Source organism: Metschnikowia bicuspidata, assembly GCF_001664035.1.
Source record: "Metschnikowia bicuspidata var. bicuspidata NRRL YB-4993 chromosome Unknown METBIscaffold_1, whole genome shotgun sequence".
Classification (NCBI taxonomy): domain Eukaryota; kingdom Fungi; phylum Ascomycota; class Pichiomycetes; order Serinales; family Metschnikowiaceae; genus Metschnikowia; species Metschnikowia bicuspidata.
The window spans coordinates 3550815-3566228 of NW_017387731.1; the positions used below are offsets into that span (position 1 = coordinate 3550815).

Consider the following 15414-nt stretch of genomic DNA (forward strand, 5'->3'; position numbering starts at 1 on the left):
CCTTTCCGCCCCACCCCGCCCGGCCCGGCCCGACCCTCCCTCTGTCCCGCCTGCCCGCGCCGCCCGTTTCTCCAGGCCGCTGATCCTGCCCCATCCGGCTCCCCATGAACGGGCCCTTTGCTTTCCCGCCCAGCCAGCCGCCGGCCGCCCTCGACCACACGCCCCCTGGCGCCGGCCCTGACACAAACAGAAAACCGCTCCCCGCCATGTACGCCGCGCCGCCGGCCCTCGGCCCAGGCCTGCCGGGGCCGAGCCTGGGCACGCCGCCCAAGCCCGTCGCCAGCGGCGGCCTGGCGGCCCTCGCGCCGCTCGCCATGCTGCAGTACCCGCTGCACAGCCCGCCGCCGGGCCTGTTGCAGCAGCAGCAGCTACATATGCAGCGGCTCCAGCAGCAGCAGTTCCAGCAGAGCCAGCTCCAGAAACAGCGCCTCCAGAAACAGCACCTTCTGGGCCAGCACCTTCTGAGCCAGCGCCCTCTGAGCCAGCAGCAGAGCTTCAAGCATTTCGGCAAGCAGCAGGATCCGCATGCCGCCGACTTCCCCGACCTCCACGGCCATGCTTTCCAAGACAGCCCCGGCGCGGCCCACATGTACCATGACCGTGGGCGTGACGTGGCCGCTGCGTATGCCGACGACACCCTGGTGCAAGACCCGCAACTTCGCCACCTCCACCATCTCCAGTCCCACCAGAGCCCGGTGCAGCAGCAGGAGCATCTGCTCCAGCAGCCGCAAGCCCAACCGCTGCTACATCGGCTGCAGCATCTACAGTCGCTGCATGATCTGCAACGCCACCGGCAAAGTGATGAACACCATCAACAAAATCAACAGCAACAACAACAGCAACAGCAGCAACACCAACAACATCAACATCACCAACATCACCAACAACATCAAAACCATCAGAACCATCAGAACCATCAACACCAACACCAACACCACCGCCAACACCAACACCAACGTCACCACCTGCCACAACACCAGCCCCAGCACAACCACTTCGAGCACGGCCAAGGCTTGGCCAACGCCGCCGCACATAGCCCCTCGCTCCAAGGGACAGTCCCCCAAGACCACCGAACGCTCCACGACCCCACCGTCCACCCCTCCCACGTACAACCTCATTCCCTGCTCAGCCATCTTGCGCAGAACCTCTCGGGCAGTATCCACTTGCAGCATGCATCGCACCCCGCGGGGCCTCAGCTAGGACTCGACATCACCCCGAAGTTGGGAAACCAGACCATCGCCATCTTGTCCAAAATGGTCGCGGCCACGGACGAAAACGGCTCGAAAAAGAAACGCGGCAGACCCAAGAAACTCATCCTCGACCCAACCACAAACCAGTACATTGATTCGTCCCATGCGAATTTCAAGAAACTCAACAAGCTCCTCAAGGAGAGCTCCGGCATCGCCGTCAAGCAGGCTCACTCGCCCATGGAGAACGGCATCAATCTCGACTCCTTGAACGATCAAGAAATGAAGCAATTACTCGAGCTGAAGGACCGCAGGGGCCGTCCCCGCAAATTTCCAGTGGAGCAAACGGGCATCACCATCAAAGGCGTGCGTGTCAACGGAACAATGAAAGGAAAGAGGAAGGACTTGGTGGCTTCCCTCAATGACTCTGACAAGGTCCAAAAGAAACGACGGGGGCGGCCGAAAAGAGACGCGGAGACCGTTGTGTAGTCAACATATCGCTGCTTTCTCCGGTGTATTCTAGACAAATAATATGATATTTGTTTATCAAGTGGCTTCACGTCATCAGATGCGTTTTCAGCAGGCCAATCGGCTAGTTTGCCGCGTCCTTGTTGATGGCTAATATAGTCCTCATCCCTGCGTCCTTTAGAGACCATATCGTTTGTTAACAAACCTCTGGTCCCAACCTATCTTGCCCGGTTGAAAAAACGTCGTATTCAAGATCAAATTACATGCTCTTCAAACTTCGAAACTTTTCCGTAGTGTGTGTTTATCTTTTGGTTGACTCGCGTGACATGAACTGTTGCCTCGTTCGAGCTTCAATTTGAGTCATTGATTTCCGCTTGCTGCTTTTGGTCTTGCTAACGCCTTATTGTGAAAGTTCTTACTTTTAGCACAAGGTAACGGCTCTACCATTAACCGTTTTCTTCGATTGGGCTCTGGAACGGATCCGAAATCTTGTCAACATCAAAATATGAATTCACCGCTGAAACTTCAAACGTTGTCTCGTTCCAGAGTGGGACAAGGGATTGAGGACCTGAAGCTCCAGTATCGGTGAGCGATAGATGGCAACAGCTCTACTACTTTTTCTTATGGTGCTTCCCACAAAACTTTCCCTTAACTGTTTAGATTGCCATCATAACCTTTCTTTTGGCAACAAAACCCCAATATGGCACATAAACTCATAAACGCTGGTACCTAGAGTGGCGTTTGCTCTTCTTCTCTTCTAAAGGAGCAACTATACAAATAGTATATACAGAAACCATTTTAACAGCTCCCAGACACATACCACATGTGCTCTTGGTAGTTTCATCTGATTAAAGGGGCAAAACTATATAACGAATATATATAAAAAACCTTTAAACAGCTCCCAGCTACGTACCAAGTGTCTTAGCTCGGCCCGTCCCCTTCCGTTAGTCACGGCCTGGACAGTCCTCATGGCACGTATCTTTTTTTTTTTGTCACGTATCTGTTTACGTAGATTCATGCCTAGTGCCTCGTAATTCACCACCCAATCTATGCAAAAGAACTTAATGTGAAATATAGCAAAAAATGTCTTCCAGTGCGTCCTACTACATTAATCTGATCGTTCATTTTACGTGCTGTAGTTTGTTTTCCTGAGGAAATTTTTATAACTGGAGGGTTGGCCGAGTGGTCTAAGGCGGGTGACTTAAGATCATCTGGACGTTTGTCCGCGCGAGTTCGAACCTCGCATCCTTCACTCTTTTTTTTGGGTAAATTACGATTAGGTTCAGGTTCCTTTAAATGCTGATTTTTTATCTCAGTTCCGTTTGATCTTTGCTCAGACCGGCGAGACGGCCATATCCTTCTCAAAAATCGCGTCTAGCCCTTTCGACTGTGGCGGGGCCGCGCCTTGGCTTTGTTATACTGCACCGCGCTTTACTCTAAATACTCCGGTATAGTTTGTTTCTATGGTGCGCTGTCGTACACGCAGAACGCACATCCTCCCGAAAACACTTCAGTATAGTGTACGGATCCTTTTTCCGGGGAACAAAAGTGTATAGAGTTCTCTCTTCTTTCACTCACCACAGCTTCTTGTCTTTTGCCTGGTCTTTCTAAAATGCGGCTGATCAATGTTCTGAGAGCCACCATTGGCAACGGGATTTTGGAACCGGTGAAGTGCTCAGAAAACATGCAACTTGCCATTAACACTTCGAATCACATCACTATCCTTGAGCCCAAGCTCCCACTTCTTCATTGTTGCATTGAGCCCCCAGCTGTTGAGGGCGACCCATCTACCATAGACCCCACCGCGTTTTTCGATGTGCGCTCCACCTTTCACATCGAAAGTTTGGAGTCCTTGGGGTTCCAGGTATTCTCGCGGATCATCATTGAGGACAGTGAAAACATTTTCAACTTCGGCCGCATATCTGAGCCTATGATTGTCGGACACGCGTGGTCGCCCATTGAGCTGTGTACTCGAGATTGTTACTTGGGTGTCTTGCTCAATACTGGCGAGATGATGGTGTTGAAGCGCGACTCCTTAGATGCCAATAACTACTCCATGAAGTATCGCAGCTTTAGCTGTATCCTAGATCAGATGTCGCTACTGCCAAATCGACACACGAGTGAGGGCGATATCATCTTGACGGGAGACCAGTTTCTGGAGCTAAAGGTTACTGCCTTCTCGTTCGGCAAAGCCCCGGATGGATCCTTGATTTTGGTTTTGGCCCACGAATCAAAAGCCATCACCATTCATCACCTCACGGACAAACTACCGCAAGCACAACGAGTCGTAACTGAAGATTTGGCCGTGAAATTGATCTGGTCTTCTACGGGCTCGGAACTATATTATGTTCTCAGAGATAACTCTGTTTGGGGCTGTAAATTTGATGTCAATCTAAAGCTTCAAACTGGTCCAACTCAAATAAAACTGGCCTCTCGTTTTCTTGTCTCGCATATTCAGTTTCATGACTCGCGCAAATTCTTGATAATAACAGATACAGCGGCGCTTTACGTCGGCTCCCTTGAATTTCCGTGTGTCTCTACCCCACTCCCTTATAATTCTATGCTTGTCAATCTCTCGACAATTGACAGTGATTCTCATACCACTGTGCTTTTGCCTTTCGAAAGCGGTTGTTTTTCCGTGGCTAAGATCAATTTCTCCTCCCGAGACGTTGAAATGTTTAAGCAATCATCGGTATGGGAGGCCTTTCACCATCAAACGTTGCACAAATATCAAGCTCAGCTACAGAAGGAGCAAAATAAAGCGCTGTCAAAAGCATTTCTGCCTTACCTTGTCGATGCTATGGAAGGCCAAATTGCCGTCCACGGCTTTTTACCCTTGCTTTCCAGTGGTTTTGCGGCTGTAGTTTACAGTTTGACACCAAAAAACGTGATAACCCATACAATCAAGTCTCGAAAAGAATTTAACGTGGGCTTCGTGCCAATAAAGGGTATTGCCCCGATCTACGATCTTGAGCATACTCATGAGGCGTCAGCGCTATCATATTTGAGTTCTGTGATCATTTGTGAAAAAGACAAATTCCCACCCATCAATAAAGGTGTTAGAGACGGCATTGAGGACGCCTCTAATGATTATATATCAAAGCTTAGACAATGGAAAATGTCTAAATTCGAGGAACCAAGCAGCATCAGCCTTTCTGTCACTCCTAAATCAGATCTTCGCCAGAGCATAATTGAAAATTTTCGAGAAAACTCGAAAATTAATAAGTTGCAAAAACACTACCTTCTCAATGTATCGCTCGCAAAATCCTTGCGGGGAATTAAGACACAGAATGGACGGTCATATGATATAATCAACCAGGAGCTTGAGGTGATTGCGGGGGAGCAAGACATCATTTCCACAAAGATTCGAACACAATTGGCTTCAATAGTGGTGTTATGGGCCAGTGCGCAGCTCATTAAAACACTCGACTCAAGTCTTGATTCTTTTTTTTTGAGCACGTATCGCTCAGTTTTGCGTCAATCAGATATGACACCTACGGAGCTTCCCATACCTGAGCGTGTGAAGCTCACAATTTCTACGGATCTTTGTACAGAAATGTTTGAAACATCAGAGCAAGAAGTCATCTCATCCTTAAATACGGTGATGTCGTCATCAAAACATAGCTGGCCTCGTTGTGACATGACCTTGCTTCCTATCTTAGACTTGAGCAATAAGATGGATGAGCTCGAAAATCACAATTATATGTCAGCAAGAAGGGATGAATCCAACATCTTGAGTATCATGTTTGGATGTCTCGATTTTTGTATCTATACTGGTACAAGAACCTTCGACATGAAGGTAGGACTTTAAACTTTAATGCAAATGCAGATGCTATGTAAATATGAATGATCCCGGAATGGGGTTGTAGCCTTCCTCGCCACTGACAAAAGTGCCGGAGAGAATGTTTTGCTCCTTTTCCTTGTTCCAAACCAACTGAGTCTCGTTCCAGTGAATTAGCTGGCTGACCTGATTTGGTGGCGGGTCTGAAACCTTCGTAATTAAATATGCGACGGAAGTTTCAGCCAAGCCATATATTAAGAGCCCCACCCAAGGGAAATACCGGATTAGAGAGAAAAAGCATAGTCCAAAGCCAAACAAAACACCCTCTCTAGCTTTGAGCCAATGTTCCTTTTCCCTGCTTGTGAAACGAACTCTTGCGAAGTATGGTAGCAAGAGATCATGTACCATGCTACGAGAGCCATAGAATATAGTAAAAAATGCAACCGAATATTCTTTAGGAATCACTTGTAAAATTCCAAAAATAATTACAGCTCGTTCCGTGCCAATTTTATTATTTAAATTCTGAAAGGACATTAACCCAATAATGACCGCTCCGACGTATGGAAGCTCGCTCAACAAAAAGACAATGATGTTAAGAAATGCTTTTTTTAGATGCCTCTTGACAAAGACAGAAAACTCTTGGGAGCTTGAATAGAGTTTCTTCAAGGTTTGCAAAGTGGGAAGGCCGGGTGTAGGTGGTTTTATAGTATCCACAGACAATTCAACCAAGTTCAGATGAAAACGCTGGGATTGATGATCTTGATGCTTCTCGAGATACACTGAATCAATAAACTCTAAACTTGACAAGAATAGCGTGTCTAACAGCTGGCCAAAATACCTAGATGCTGAGATAGCAAATACCCCCACATTGAGTAGGTTGAACTGTAAATACTTCAACGAGTTTGCGGCACTCTCAGCAAGAGACAGATTGACAAAAAGTCCAAGAAAATTGGCGAGCACACGAAGACAGACAATCGGGCTCCAAAGTACCAATTGTATTAGTATTGAGTATTTAATTGCTGAAATAGCATGAGTGTAGTATCTGGACTCAAACAACTTGGGGTTTTGTAGCGAGCGATATGCACCTAAGATTGCTAATTGTATGCCCCGCAAAATTGCAAGAAATGAAAACCCCGGCGGTGGGTTTGATATAAAGATCGGTGATGCCATAGTAAAATAAATATATTTAGGTTTGGTGTTCGAATATTATCAATGAGGCGGTTATTCGACTAGTAGATCAGTTGCGAACGGTATGATCAAACATGGGTCTAGATCAACACGTGACCCATGTTTTTTTTCTGATGCATTAAAGCAGAAAGTCAAATAACCAGTGAAGTGTATAGGCCGGTGTAGTATTATCATGGCTTTCATTCCCTTGTGGTCTGATTGAATTTTCTATGGAATAAAAAAAAACTTAACCCGGTAAATGTTTTGTATTATATATTTTTTTGCGACAAACTTTTGGGAAGACCATTATTGAAGCGCATTTCCCTTAATATACTTCATCCCTTTTTCCTTATGCTAGATTAATAGGCTTTTAAAAAGTTGTGATTTGAAATTTAAATTATTTGGCTTCTATGCAAAACAATTGGATTCTCTGAAAGCGTCAATTTCTCTAGTCTATACCAAACGTTTATATGTAATTTAAGCGCAATTCTTGGCCAAATGATTAGCTGTAGTTGAGTATATCAATTGAGTTTGTCTTTGTGAAGTTGAAGCAACTTAGCATACTCACGTTAATGCATTAAGAATGAAATGAGGGGTGGTGAGTAGTTTCCTGTTTGAGTTGGGGCTCGTCAAATATTCAAGGAGGAATTATAATTCCGTAAAGTCCAGCGGAAATGTAATTCCGGGAAATAGACGTTATGTTTTCCGCAAAGTATTTAAGTTCACGGAAATTTGAAGAAAAAAACAGCTGTTATTCTTTTCAAACAGCTGTTATTCTTCTCAAAACTCTGAAGAAAAAATGCTGTCTGTCTCAATCTCTATTCAATCCCCAAAAGACTGTCTCCAAGAGCTTCCAACACCTAATAACAAATTTCGCATCCAAAAGCCTTCTATTACTACTTCCCTCGTGGATGTGACTCAAGTCTTGGAAAAGAGGAACGATTTGCCATGCCGCATTTTATTCAAAAATGAGTTTGAGCAACCTTCTGGTAGCTTTAAGCTTCGTGGCATAGGAAGATTGATTCAGAAATCACTCCAAGATGCTGCTAAACAGACTTCTTCTTCAATACATGTTTTTGCATCCAGTGGCGGCAATGCTGGTCTTGCGGCAGCATATGCCTCCAACTTCTACAACGTCCAATGCACCGTCGTTGTGCCTGTGAACTCAATGCCACATGTTGTCGAGAAACTTAAATCATTCGGGAGTAGGGTGGTGTTATTTGGAAATTCTATTGGTGAAGCAGACATACATGCGCGTCAATTGATGGCTTCATGCGACAAAGAGACACATACTATTTATTGTCATCCATTCGACAACCCTTTGATTTGGCAAGGCCACTCAGAAATTATGGATGAGGTTTTTTCCCAGCTAGAAGAATCAGACTTTAAAAAGGTCAAAGGTGTAGCATGCTCTGTGGGTGGCGGAGGCCTTTATAATGGTATTATGACGGGCTTAAAACTGAACAAATCCACGGCCGAATGTCTTTTGGTAGAAACCAAACAGGCCCCCACACTTACCAAGGCAGTCGAGAAAGGATCTGTTGTAAAACTTGACTCAGTTAAGTCTTTAGCTACTTCCCTTGCTTGCTCATATGTTTCGCAGCCCACTCTTGAGCTTTTCCAGGATCAGTCTGTGAACAAAAGTCATCTTACAACTGTGGATGATTTTGATGCTATAAAGGCAGCCATTTCTTATTACAATGATTTTGGTACTCTAGTGGAACCCGCATGTGGTGCTGCTATGACGGTCGTCTACAATCACCTTTCATTCTTGACGAACTCTCTTCATCAGTTGAGCAAAGATGACATAGTCGTTGTCATTGTCTGTGGTGGCTCATGCACCAATGAGGAGGTCTTGGCAGGCTACCGCAAAATGATTAGAGAGAGCAACTTGTAAACCCATGAAAAGACAGACAAATACCAGTTTCAGGTTATAATATGTGAAAATAGGGAGCTAAGAACTCAAATCTCAAAGCCAAAACTTTTCACGAGCATAGTTCCAGTAATCGATACGTGCAAACCTTAGTAGTACAAAAGGACCGCAATACTGCCTTTTCTAATTCTGGCATTGTTGGAAGAGTTTATTAATGTCCACTTTGACAAGCGTTTACAGTCAATATGTGACATCTGATCTCAAAACCCATTTCACTCCACTTCGGACAATCTCTGCTTCATGCTTCAAGCAATCATCTCCGTGCTTATGTAAAAGTGCCATTCCTTTACTTGGGTGAATATTAAGAGGCATTGAGTCTCGAATCTCAGGATGAAAAATTGTGCCACCGCCAGAGAATTCGTCGTCTCCTGTTAAGTAGATGAGAAGAGTCCACTTGGTCTTACCTTTGATCTTTGCATCGTGTGCGAGAGGACAAGAGACAGATTCATCATAGTGTTTGCCAAAGTGATGTCCTTTTATATACCTATAAATACGCAATTGAGGGTTAAGACTTTTCGCGTTTTTGAATATTTGTCTTATCAGGTCCAGCTCTGAGGCATCATATTGAGGGACTTCCATCAACACAGACCTTAAATATTTCCACAATGCATCAGCAGCCGGTAAAGACGTGACAGAGACTCTGTCATTATGACGCGCTGCGTATTCCCTACTCTTGATTAGGGGAGTGGTTTCTAAGGTAAGTTTGTTGGAAAAATCCGTAATCAACTCATTGCAAAACTCGTCCGTGAAGAAGTGTTCGATGGTGATGATTTGATTCTCAACCACACTCTCAGGAACCGGCTTAAAGAATGAGGACTTGAAGTTTGCATTTAAGGTATATAGATTCTGTGGGAAATCATAAACGCGCAGCTCTTCCGAAACTGACCTTTGCTTTCTTTGAGCCATGCTATAGGTGGTTTTCGTTTGAAGGAGTGAGGTTTGTGACTGGCAGGTCATGTGATCATTGCGCTTCTCTTCTAGCTACCCAATTGCAACATAGCCACTGCAGTACCTGTACTACGAGGTATTTCATGGATCGTCAAATTTTTTATGCAATTTACTTAATATACAGATTTACGCTTCAAGAGCATAGTCGAAACCGAGCTTCTTCAATTCAGAAAATTTCTGCTTCTTGGACTCCTCGTACTTCTTTTGTAACTCCTTCCACGTCTCCAATGGCTTTGGTGCATTCTGCTGCTCGTACTCCTTGGCCCTCCAATCGAATTCTCTAAACGAAGACTTCATGTTTTTAGAAAAGAGGTTCTCTTTTGGATTCTCGACAAGGTGCACCTTCAACAAATGGCCAACCAAAAGGTAGTTGTTCATCGTCTCAGCAGCAACTTGAGCGGCATGAAGGTCTTTGAATTCCACAAAGGCATAATGTCTTGAGGCTCCAGTGACCTTGTTTCTTGAGACTCTCACTCTTGTGATGTCTCCGAATTGAGAGAAGTATTTCTTCATTTCCTTCTCTTCGAACAGTTTGGGAAGTCTTCCGACATAGATGACAGCTCTCTGTTTAGCAGCATCAATTTTGCCCTCGCTCTTTTTACTCTCCTTGGTGAGCTTGACTGTGTGTGCTGACTTCTTGGTTGTCAGTTCTTCCTCAAGACCTTGGACATCGATGTCCTCATCGGAGGAGAAGTCCTCTGAATCTCCTTCGGAGCTGGAGGCGGAGTCAGGAGTATTCTCTAAAGAAAGCTCTTCTGATTTCTGCACAGCCTCTACAGGCAGCGCCTTGGGGACGTTTGAGTTTTTCTTGGCCATTTCTGATATACGCAAGATGAAGGTACCTCGAATCTAAATCCATCTCATCGAGGAAAAAAATGGCCTGGGGTGGTGTGCAGGCAGTGCATGTAGCAGGTGCATTATCCTGATGGTCAACCAAATCAAACATATTTATTCCGCACAGCAAGAGCACAGTAAAAGACAAATGCAAGCACAAAATCTAGTTTATATAGGAACTGCAAATAGTTATCTTCAATTTTCTGGGGCAGTTATTTGTGTGCATTTTTAAGGCTCTGTTGTGTTAAAAAAATCCAACAATTGTCTATACCGCATAAGTTAACAATTATAGCTACAAAACCTTCGTCAAAAGGGAATGTGTTTTTTTGACGGGGAGTCCGACAACATTGAAATAATCACCGCTTAGGCCAACAAAAAGCATGCTTCCCTTTTCCTGGTACTTGAAACCTCCAGCGACATTAGAGCCTTCACCAGTCGCAATGTAATAATGCAACTGCAGATCTGTAAGCTTAGCATCAAATTCCAAGGCGGTTATCTCATGCCCAAATTCATGACACACAATTTGACCACCAGATACGCGGCACACATGCACTGCAGTGATTACCCTTATATCGGAGAAATGATTGCGGTAGTGTGAAAGCATGGCCCACTGGTCTTCTGGCGATACAGGCTTCTCAAACACTTTACCCCCACAAGATACTATGGTATCTGCAACCAACAACACATAGTCTTTGCTTGTTTCTAGCTGTGAAATAATACTCGGGATTTTGTGCTGTGCAGTGGAGGTCACATACTCCACATCGGAGATTTTGCTTTTGGGTAGGTTTTCCTCAAATGAGGATGTCATGATAGTGTATTTCGTAACACCGATATTTGAGTTAAGGATTTCGGCTCTTCTAGGGGACGAGGAACCAAGGATGAACTCATAGGTTTGTAGTTGTTGAAGTGAATCTGAGGACCACATGGCTTAACATAAATTCGAATCTGATATTTAGAAGAACCAGTTGTAATGATGCGCCGCGTATCGTTGACCGCGCTTTTGACTCACGACCAAACATTTATAACAGATCAGTCCTAAACGCAAAATCATCTTAGAATCTTGAGAATTGCAAAACAAATTCACGAAAATACAAGATCTACTGACTAAAAAGATCGAACCAGGATCATGCAAATTCTTGCTCCAGGATATAAGTCATCTCAAGTGTTTTTCGATCTTGCCGCCGCCATTGCTTTCTTCAAAAAAGCAGTCTTCAGGTCCGAATTATCCATTGTATCTGTTTCGGTCTGACTGTTGGCTTCCTTATCCGACGGTTTCGACTTGACCTTCACTGATGTGTCAGTAACAAGATGCTCTCTCACGGTGCCTACCAATTCCCCGTATTCGTCAAAAATCAACTCAGTTCCTAGTAGTCGACTCCAATTAGTCTTGTAAATCTGCCCATCGATCGCGCTCAAGTTACTGAAAAGCATGCTTTCAGGATCTGCCGCTACATTTGCATTGTCTGATATCTTGTAGAGCGGTGTTTCGTGGTCTAGTTCTGTGATCTGTAATTTTGCATTAGGGTTGATGAGCAACTGGTCACTTAGCCCGTCTCTCTCTCTATTATTGTCTCGGTGCAGCTCGTCATAGAAGGAAGGTGCCACAACAGGCACATCGATTGCAAAATATAGGTCCTTCATTGTTAGTATGTGGAATCATGAGAAAATGCAGACGGGAAGAAAAAAAGATTGACAAGCATGAGGCAATTCGGCAAACCCAAAGTTTCTTGATTCTCGGGGAAGGAAGACTGTCTATTAGTTCTGATTACGTACCTCGTATGCTTCCTCCTCTGTTTCGGGATCTATTTTAGATGGGGACTCTGACAGCTCTGCGAGCTTGGCAGCTTCGTTTCTAGCCTTGATGTCCTCATCAGAGCCGGCTTCAAACTTGACATCGAAATTCCAGTTCATTTCTTCGCCGTCTTTCAAGAAGTCCGTGCGGCCATTTTCCTTGAGGACCCACGATTCCCGTTCCCGGACATACTTGTCTAGAGAGCAGGCTCCGGCACGCAATTTTGTCTTTTCGCCGCCGAACGTTATCTCCTCGTTCACAGAATTGTGTTTCAAAAGAGACATGCCGAGCGCAATCTTGGTGGCAGCATGGGTCACTATCAAAAGCGTGGATACATCAGGGTATTGCGCCTCGAATTTTGGCAAGAACTCAGCACAAAATTGCTGGCATCTGCGGAAGATGTCATCGGGGGTTTCCCCCTTATACGAAGGTATCACCCCAGAGCCTGCCCACGTTGCTTCGCTGGCAATGACCTCGGGGAAAAATTGGCCGAGCCGAGCATAATCGGCTGGAATTGGCACCACGCCTCTGTCTGTTTTGAACCATTCGCCCACCCCTCTATCGATGGCAACCTTCAAGCCAAGAGCACGGGCCACGGGCTGGGATGTTTCCACGCATCTGTAGAATGGGGAAGACACAATAAACTGGGGCCTGTCATTTTCAGAAAGCGATCCCAAATACTGCGACAATTCGATGGCCTGGTCGACTCCATGTGGAGCCAACACAGGATCACTGTCAATGCCCGTGGGGTTTGGGGGATGTGGGGGAGGTAACCAGTTTGATCTATAGCCATGACGGGCAATGAGAATTGTGCTGACCGCCATCTTACGTCTTTTGGTGAGAAGAAGGCTTGATTAGACACAACCACCGGCTGTTTTGGCGGACGAGACTTCGCACCTGGCCTGCAGTAAACATAGCAAGATAACGCGGCTGGGGCAGAACTTATTGTGCATTCGACTCGAAGCTGCCCTCTTGGGTCCAAACATGAAATATCCAATTGTTCTTGTTTTTTTTTTTTTTTTCTTCGAAAAGGCCTGTTTGACTATATATGGCTCTGACATCCTAGGGATGGATGTATGGTATTTGTTGGCTGACCTTGCGACAAAGGCGCGACCAGATGCTGTCCCAGAGATTGGACCTGGCCTCACCCAAACGTGAGTCCATGACTCTAGGCGAATGTACATTGCACATCATGTCAAAACTCGTTCAGCAGATTGATGCCAAGTGCAACACCAAGATGTATTCTCCCTATAAGGAGTAAAAGTAGAAAAAGACCTCTTGAACCCTCCTTAGCAGTTTAATAATACTCCAATGAGAAATACCCGTCATTTCCTCAGTAGGTGGTGCAGGCGTGGTGGAGCTACGAAGACAGCCATGCCATCAGAAAAAAAGAACTAGCAAAGTTGTTTTTTCACACTACGAATAGAGCGGCCCGGCGCTCGTCAGGCACAGCCTAGCAACCAGATTCCTTCGTATTATTCTATGGTAAATGCGGGGGACGATTCCAAGCTTAGATCATGAGTTCCAACGGGTTCTCGACGATCTTCTTCAACTCGCGGATCCACTCGCCACCCTTGGCGCCGTCGACGGTTCTGTGGTCGAAGGTGCCGGTGATGGTGATGAAGTCCTCGAACACGAAGCCTTGCTCGTTGACAGACGACGGAACGGCCTTCTTCTCCACGGTACCAATGGCGACAATGGCCGATTGTGGGGGGTTGATGATAGACGTGAATGCGTTGACGGCGTTGTTCATACCCAAGTTGGAGATGCAGATGGTGCCGCCCTGGTACTCCTCGGGCGACAACTTGTTGTCCTTCGCCTTCTTGCCCAAAGCCTTCATCTCCTTGGAGATGGCAGCCAAGCCCTTGGTGTGCGCGTTCTTGACGATTGGCGTGATCAAGCCGGCGGGCGTGGCAACGGCCACCGACACGTCCACGACGTTGTACTGTCTGATGATGCCCTGGTCGGCCATCCAAGCGGAGTTGGCCTCGGGCACTCTCAAAGACGCCAAGGCAATGGCCTTGATCAACAAGTCGTTCACGGACAACCTGTATCTGTCCTCGGCAGTGGAGTTGAGCGACTGGCGCAACTTCATCAACTTGGACACGTTGATGTGCGACTGGACGATGTACGAGGGCGACTGCTGCGTGGACTGCAACAATCTGGACGCAATGGTCTTTCTCATTCCCGTGATGGGGATATCCTGGAACGTGGCGGCGGGCGCGGCGGCGGCGGCGGCGGCGGCAGGCGCAGCCTCGGGCGCCTTGTAGTTTTCGACGTCCTTGGCCACGATTCTGCCGTTGGGGCCCGAGCCCTTGATGTTCTTCAACGCAATGCCCTTGTCCAAGGCAATGGTCTTGGCCAACGGAGAGGCCAAGATCCTGCCGGCCGGCGCCTTGGCAGGCGCCTTGGCGGGGCTGGCGGGCTTTTCGGAGGCGGCGGCGGGCGTCTCGGCGGGCTCTTGCTTCTTGGGCTCGTCCTCCTTGGGTGCGGCAGCAGGGGCCTCGCCCTCGCCGGCGTCCGACGCCGTGAAGCCATCAAACGCACCCACGTCGGCCTTGTCCTCGACGTACACGGCAATGGGCTTGCCCACAGGAACGTCCTGGGCTCCGGCGTCGACCAAGATCTTGGCCAAGTAGCCCTCCTCCTGGAACTCGAAGTCCATGGAGGCCTTGTCGGTCTCGATCTCGGCAATGGGCTCGCCGGGCGTCAACTCGTCGCCAACGGCCTTGGACCACGAGGCAATCCCGCCCTGGGTCATGGTGGGCGACAACGCGGGCATTTTGATCACCACGTGCGAGGGGAAGTTGCCGGACGAGTACAATCTGGCCATCTGCAAGGAGAAGGACGACGCGAGGTAGTGTCTGGAGTTTTGGGCAGCCATGGCACGCACGGAGACGGCGGCGGTGCGAGCGAACAAAGCAGACATGGTGGTGGGGTGGTGGTGTGGGAAGATATGGAGGGGGCGCCGGAGGTGTTTTGCCCGCACTTAAGGTGAAGGCTGGGACAGGCCCGGCCGTACAGGAATCCATCATCGCATGGTTGTCTTCCGTCCGTCGGGGATGAATGTCCGGCCAGGTGCAGACCGCGACTGCACCGGGCGCGCGGCCTGGGGCAAGGTTCCAGGGCGAGCCCAGGGCCGGTGGGCGCATGGATGGTTTGCCTGGCCCGGCCTTGGGTTGATGGTGAGGCGGTGCTCTGTGGTTTTTTTTCGGGTGTTTCCGGTGGGTTCTGGTACTCTGTGGCGTGTGCTATCTGTGGTGTGTGCTATCTGTGGTGTGTGCTATCTGTGGTGGCTAACTTT

At 47.3% G+C, this 15414-nt stretch overlaps 10 protein-coding genes and 1 non-coding gene across 11 annotated transcripts in view; 5 read left to right on the forward strand and 6 right to left on the reverse strand.

The window, feature by feature from the left end:
• METBIDRAFT_114600 (uncharacterized protein) overlaps nt 1-7 on the forward strand; it is a 586-nt gene extending 579 nt beyond the window's left edge. Inside the window, exon 1 of the mRNA XM_018853995.1 lies at nt 1-7. This exon is cut by the window's left edge and continues 579 nt beyond it. The gene's annotated coding sequence lies outside the window, so the exon portion shown is untranslated.
• Nucleotides 1-1676, forward strand: METBIDRAFT_30257 (uncharacterized protein; the record flags this gene model as incomplete). Its single annotated transcript, XM_018855590.1, has 1 exon — nt 1-1676. Exon 1 carries the CDS (start codon nt 105-107, stop codon nt 1674-1676), a length of 1572 nt encoding a protein of 523 aa, XP_018714364.1. The 5' UTR covers nt 1-104.
• A 1147-nt stretch (nt 1677-2823) lies between these two features.
• METBIDRAFT_t22 lies at nt 2824-2907 on the forward strand. The gene has a single exon. It is a non-coding gene; the product is annotated as a tRNA-Leu (tRNA).
• A 173-nt stretch (nt 2908-3080) lies between these two features.
• Nucleotides 3081-5477, forward strand: METBIDRAFT_114661 (uncharacterized protein). The gene has a single exon (XM_018853998.1). The coding sequence runs from the start codon at nt 3268-3270 to the stop codon at nt 5464-5466; it is 2199 nt and encodes a 732-aa protein (XP_018714365.1). The 5' UTR covers nt 3081-3267; the 3' UTR covers nt 5467-5477.
• Nucleotides 5478-5487: 10 nt separating this feature from the next.
• On the reverse strand, nt 5488-6606 carry METBIDRAFT_76808 (uncharacterized protein; the record flags this gene model as incomplete). The annotated part of the gene is made up of 1 exon (XM_018858589.1): nt 5488-6606. One exon carries the CDS (start codon nt 6604-6606, stop codon nt 5488-5490), a length of 1119 nt encoding a protein of 372 aa, XP_018714366.1.
• A 796-nt stretch (nt 6607-7402) lies between these two features.
• Nucleotides 7403-8500, forward strand: CHA1 (Cha1p; the record flags this gene model as incomplete). Its single annotated transcript, XM_018858590.1, has 1 exon — nt 7403-8500. The coding sequence occupies one exon, from the start codon at nt 7403-7405 to the stop codon at nt 8498-8500; it is 1098 nt and encodes a 365-aa protein (XP_018714367.1).
• A 216-nt stretch (nt 8501-8716) lies between these two features.
• Nucleotides 8717-9442, reverse strand: METBIDRAFT_34590 (uncharacterized protein; the record flags this gene model as incomplete). Its single annotated transcript, XM_018856494.1, has 1 exon — nt 8717-9442. One exon carries the CDS (start codon nt 9440-9442, stop codon nt 8717-8719), a length of 726 nt encoding a protein of 241 aa, XP_018714368.1.
• A 168-nt stretch (nt 9443-9610) lies between these two features.
• Nucleotides 9611-10300, reverse strand: NOP15 (rRNA-binding ribosome biosynthesis protein; the record flags this gene model as incomplete). Its single annotated transcript, XM_018853683.1, has 1 exon — nt 9611-10300. The coding sequence occupies one exon, from the start codon at nt 10298-10300 to the stop codon at nt 9611-9613; it is 690 nt and encodes a 229-aa protein (XP_018714369.1).
• A 310-nt stretch (nt 10301-10610) lies between these two features.
• METBIDRAFT_36548 (nucleotide diphosphatase) lies at nt 10611-11243 on the reverse strand (the record flags this gene model as incomplete). Its single annotated transcript, XM_018856756.1, has 1 exon — nt 10611-11243. The coding sequence occupies one exon, from the start codon at nt 11241-11243 to the stop codon at nt 10611-10613; it is 633 nt and encodes a 210-aa protein (XP_018714370.1).
• A 233-nt stretch (nt 11244-11476) lies between these two features.
• Nucleotides 11477-12934, reverse strand: METBIDRAFT_35053 (transcription factor TFIIIC subunit; the record flags this gene model as incomplete). The annotated part of the gene is made up of 2 exons (XM_018856565.1): nt 11477-11953; nt 12092-12934. 2 exons carry the CDS (start codon nt 12932-12934, stop codon nt 11477-11479), a joined length of 1320 nt encoding a protein of 439 aa, XP_018714371.1.
• Nucleotides 12935-13620: 686 nt separating this feature from the next.
• On the reverse strand, nt 13621-15039 carry LAT1 (dihydrolipoyllysine-residue acetyltransferase; the record flags this gene model as incomplete). The annotated part of the gene is made up of 1 exon (XM_018856934.1): nt 13621-15039. The coding sequence occupies one exon, from the start codon at nt 15037-15039 to the stop codon at nt 13621-13623; it is 1419 nt and encodes a 472-aa protein (XP_018714372.1).
• Nucleotides 15040-15414: the final 375 nt, after the last annotated feature.

What these genes read in the sequence shown, in the direction of transcription:
- METBIDRAFT_114661 (XM_018853998.1), top strand. Translation starts at nt 3,268, where the DNA reads ATGCGGCTGATCAATGTTCTGAGAGCCACCATTGGCAACGGGATTTTG.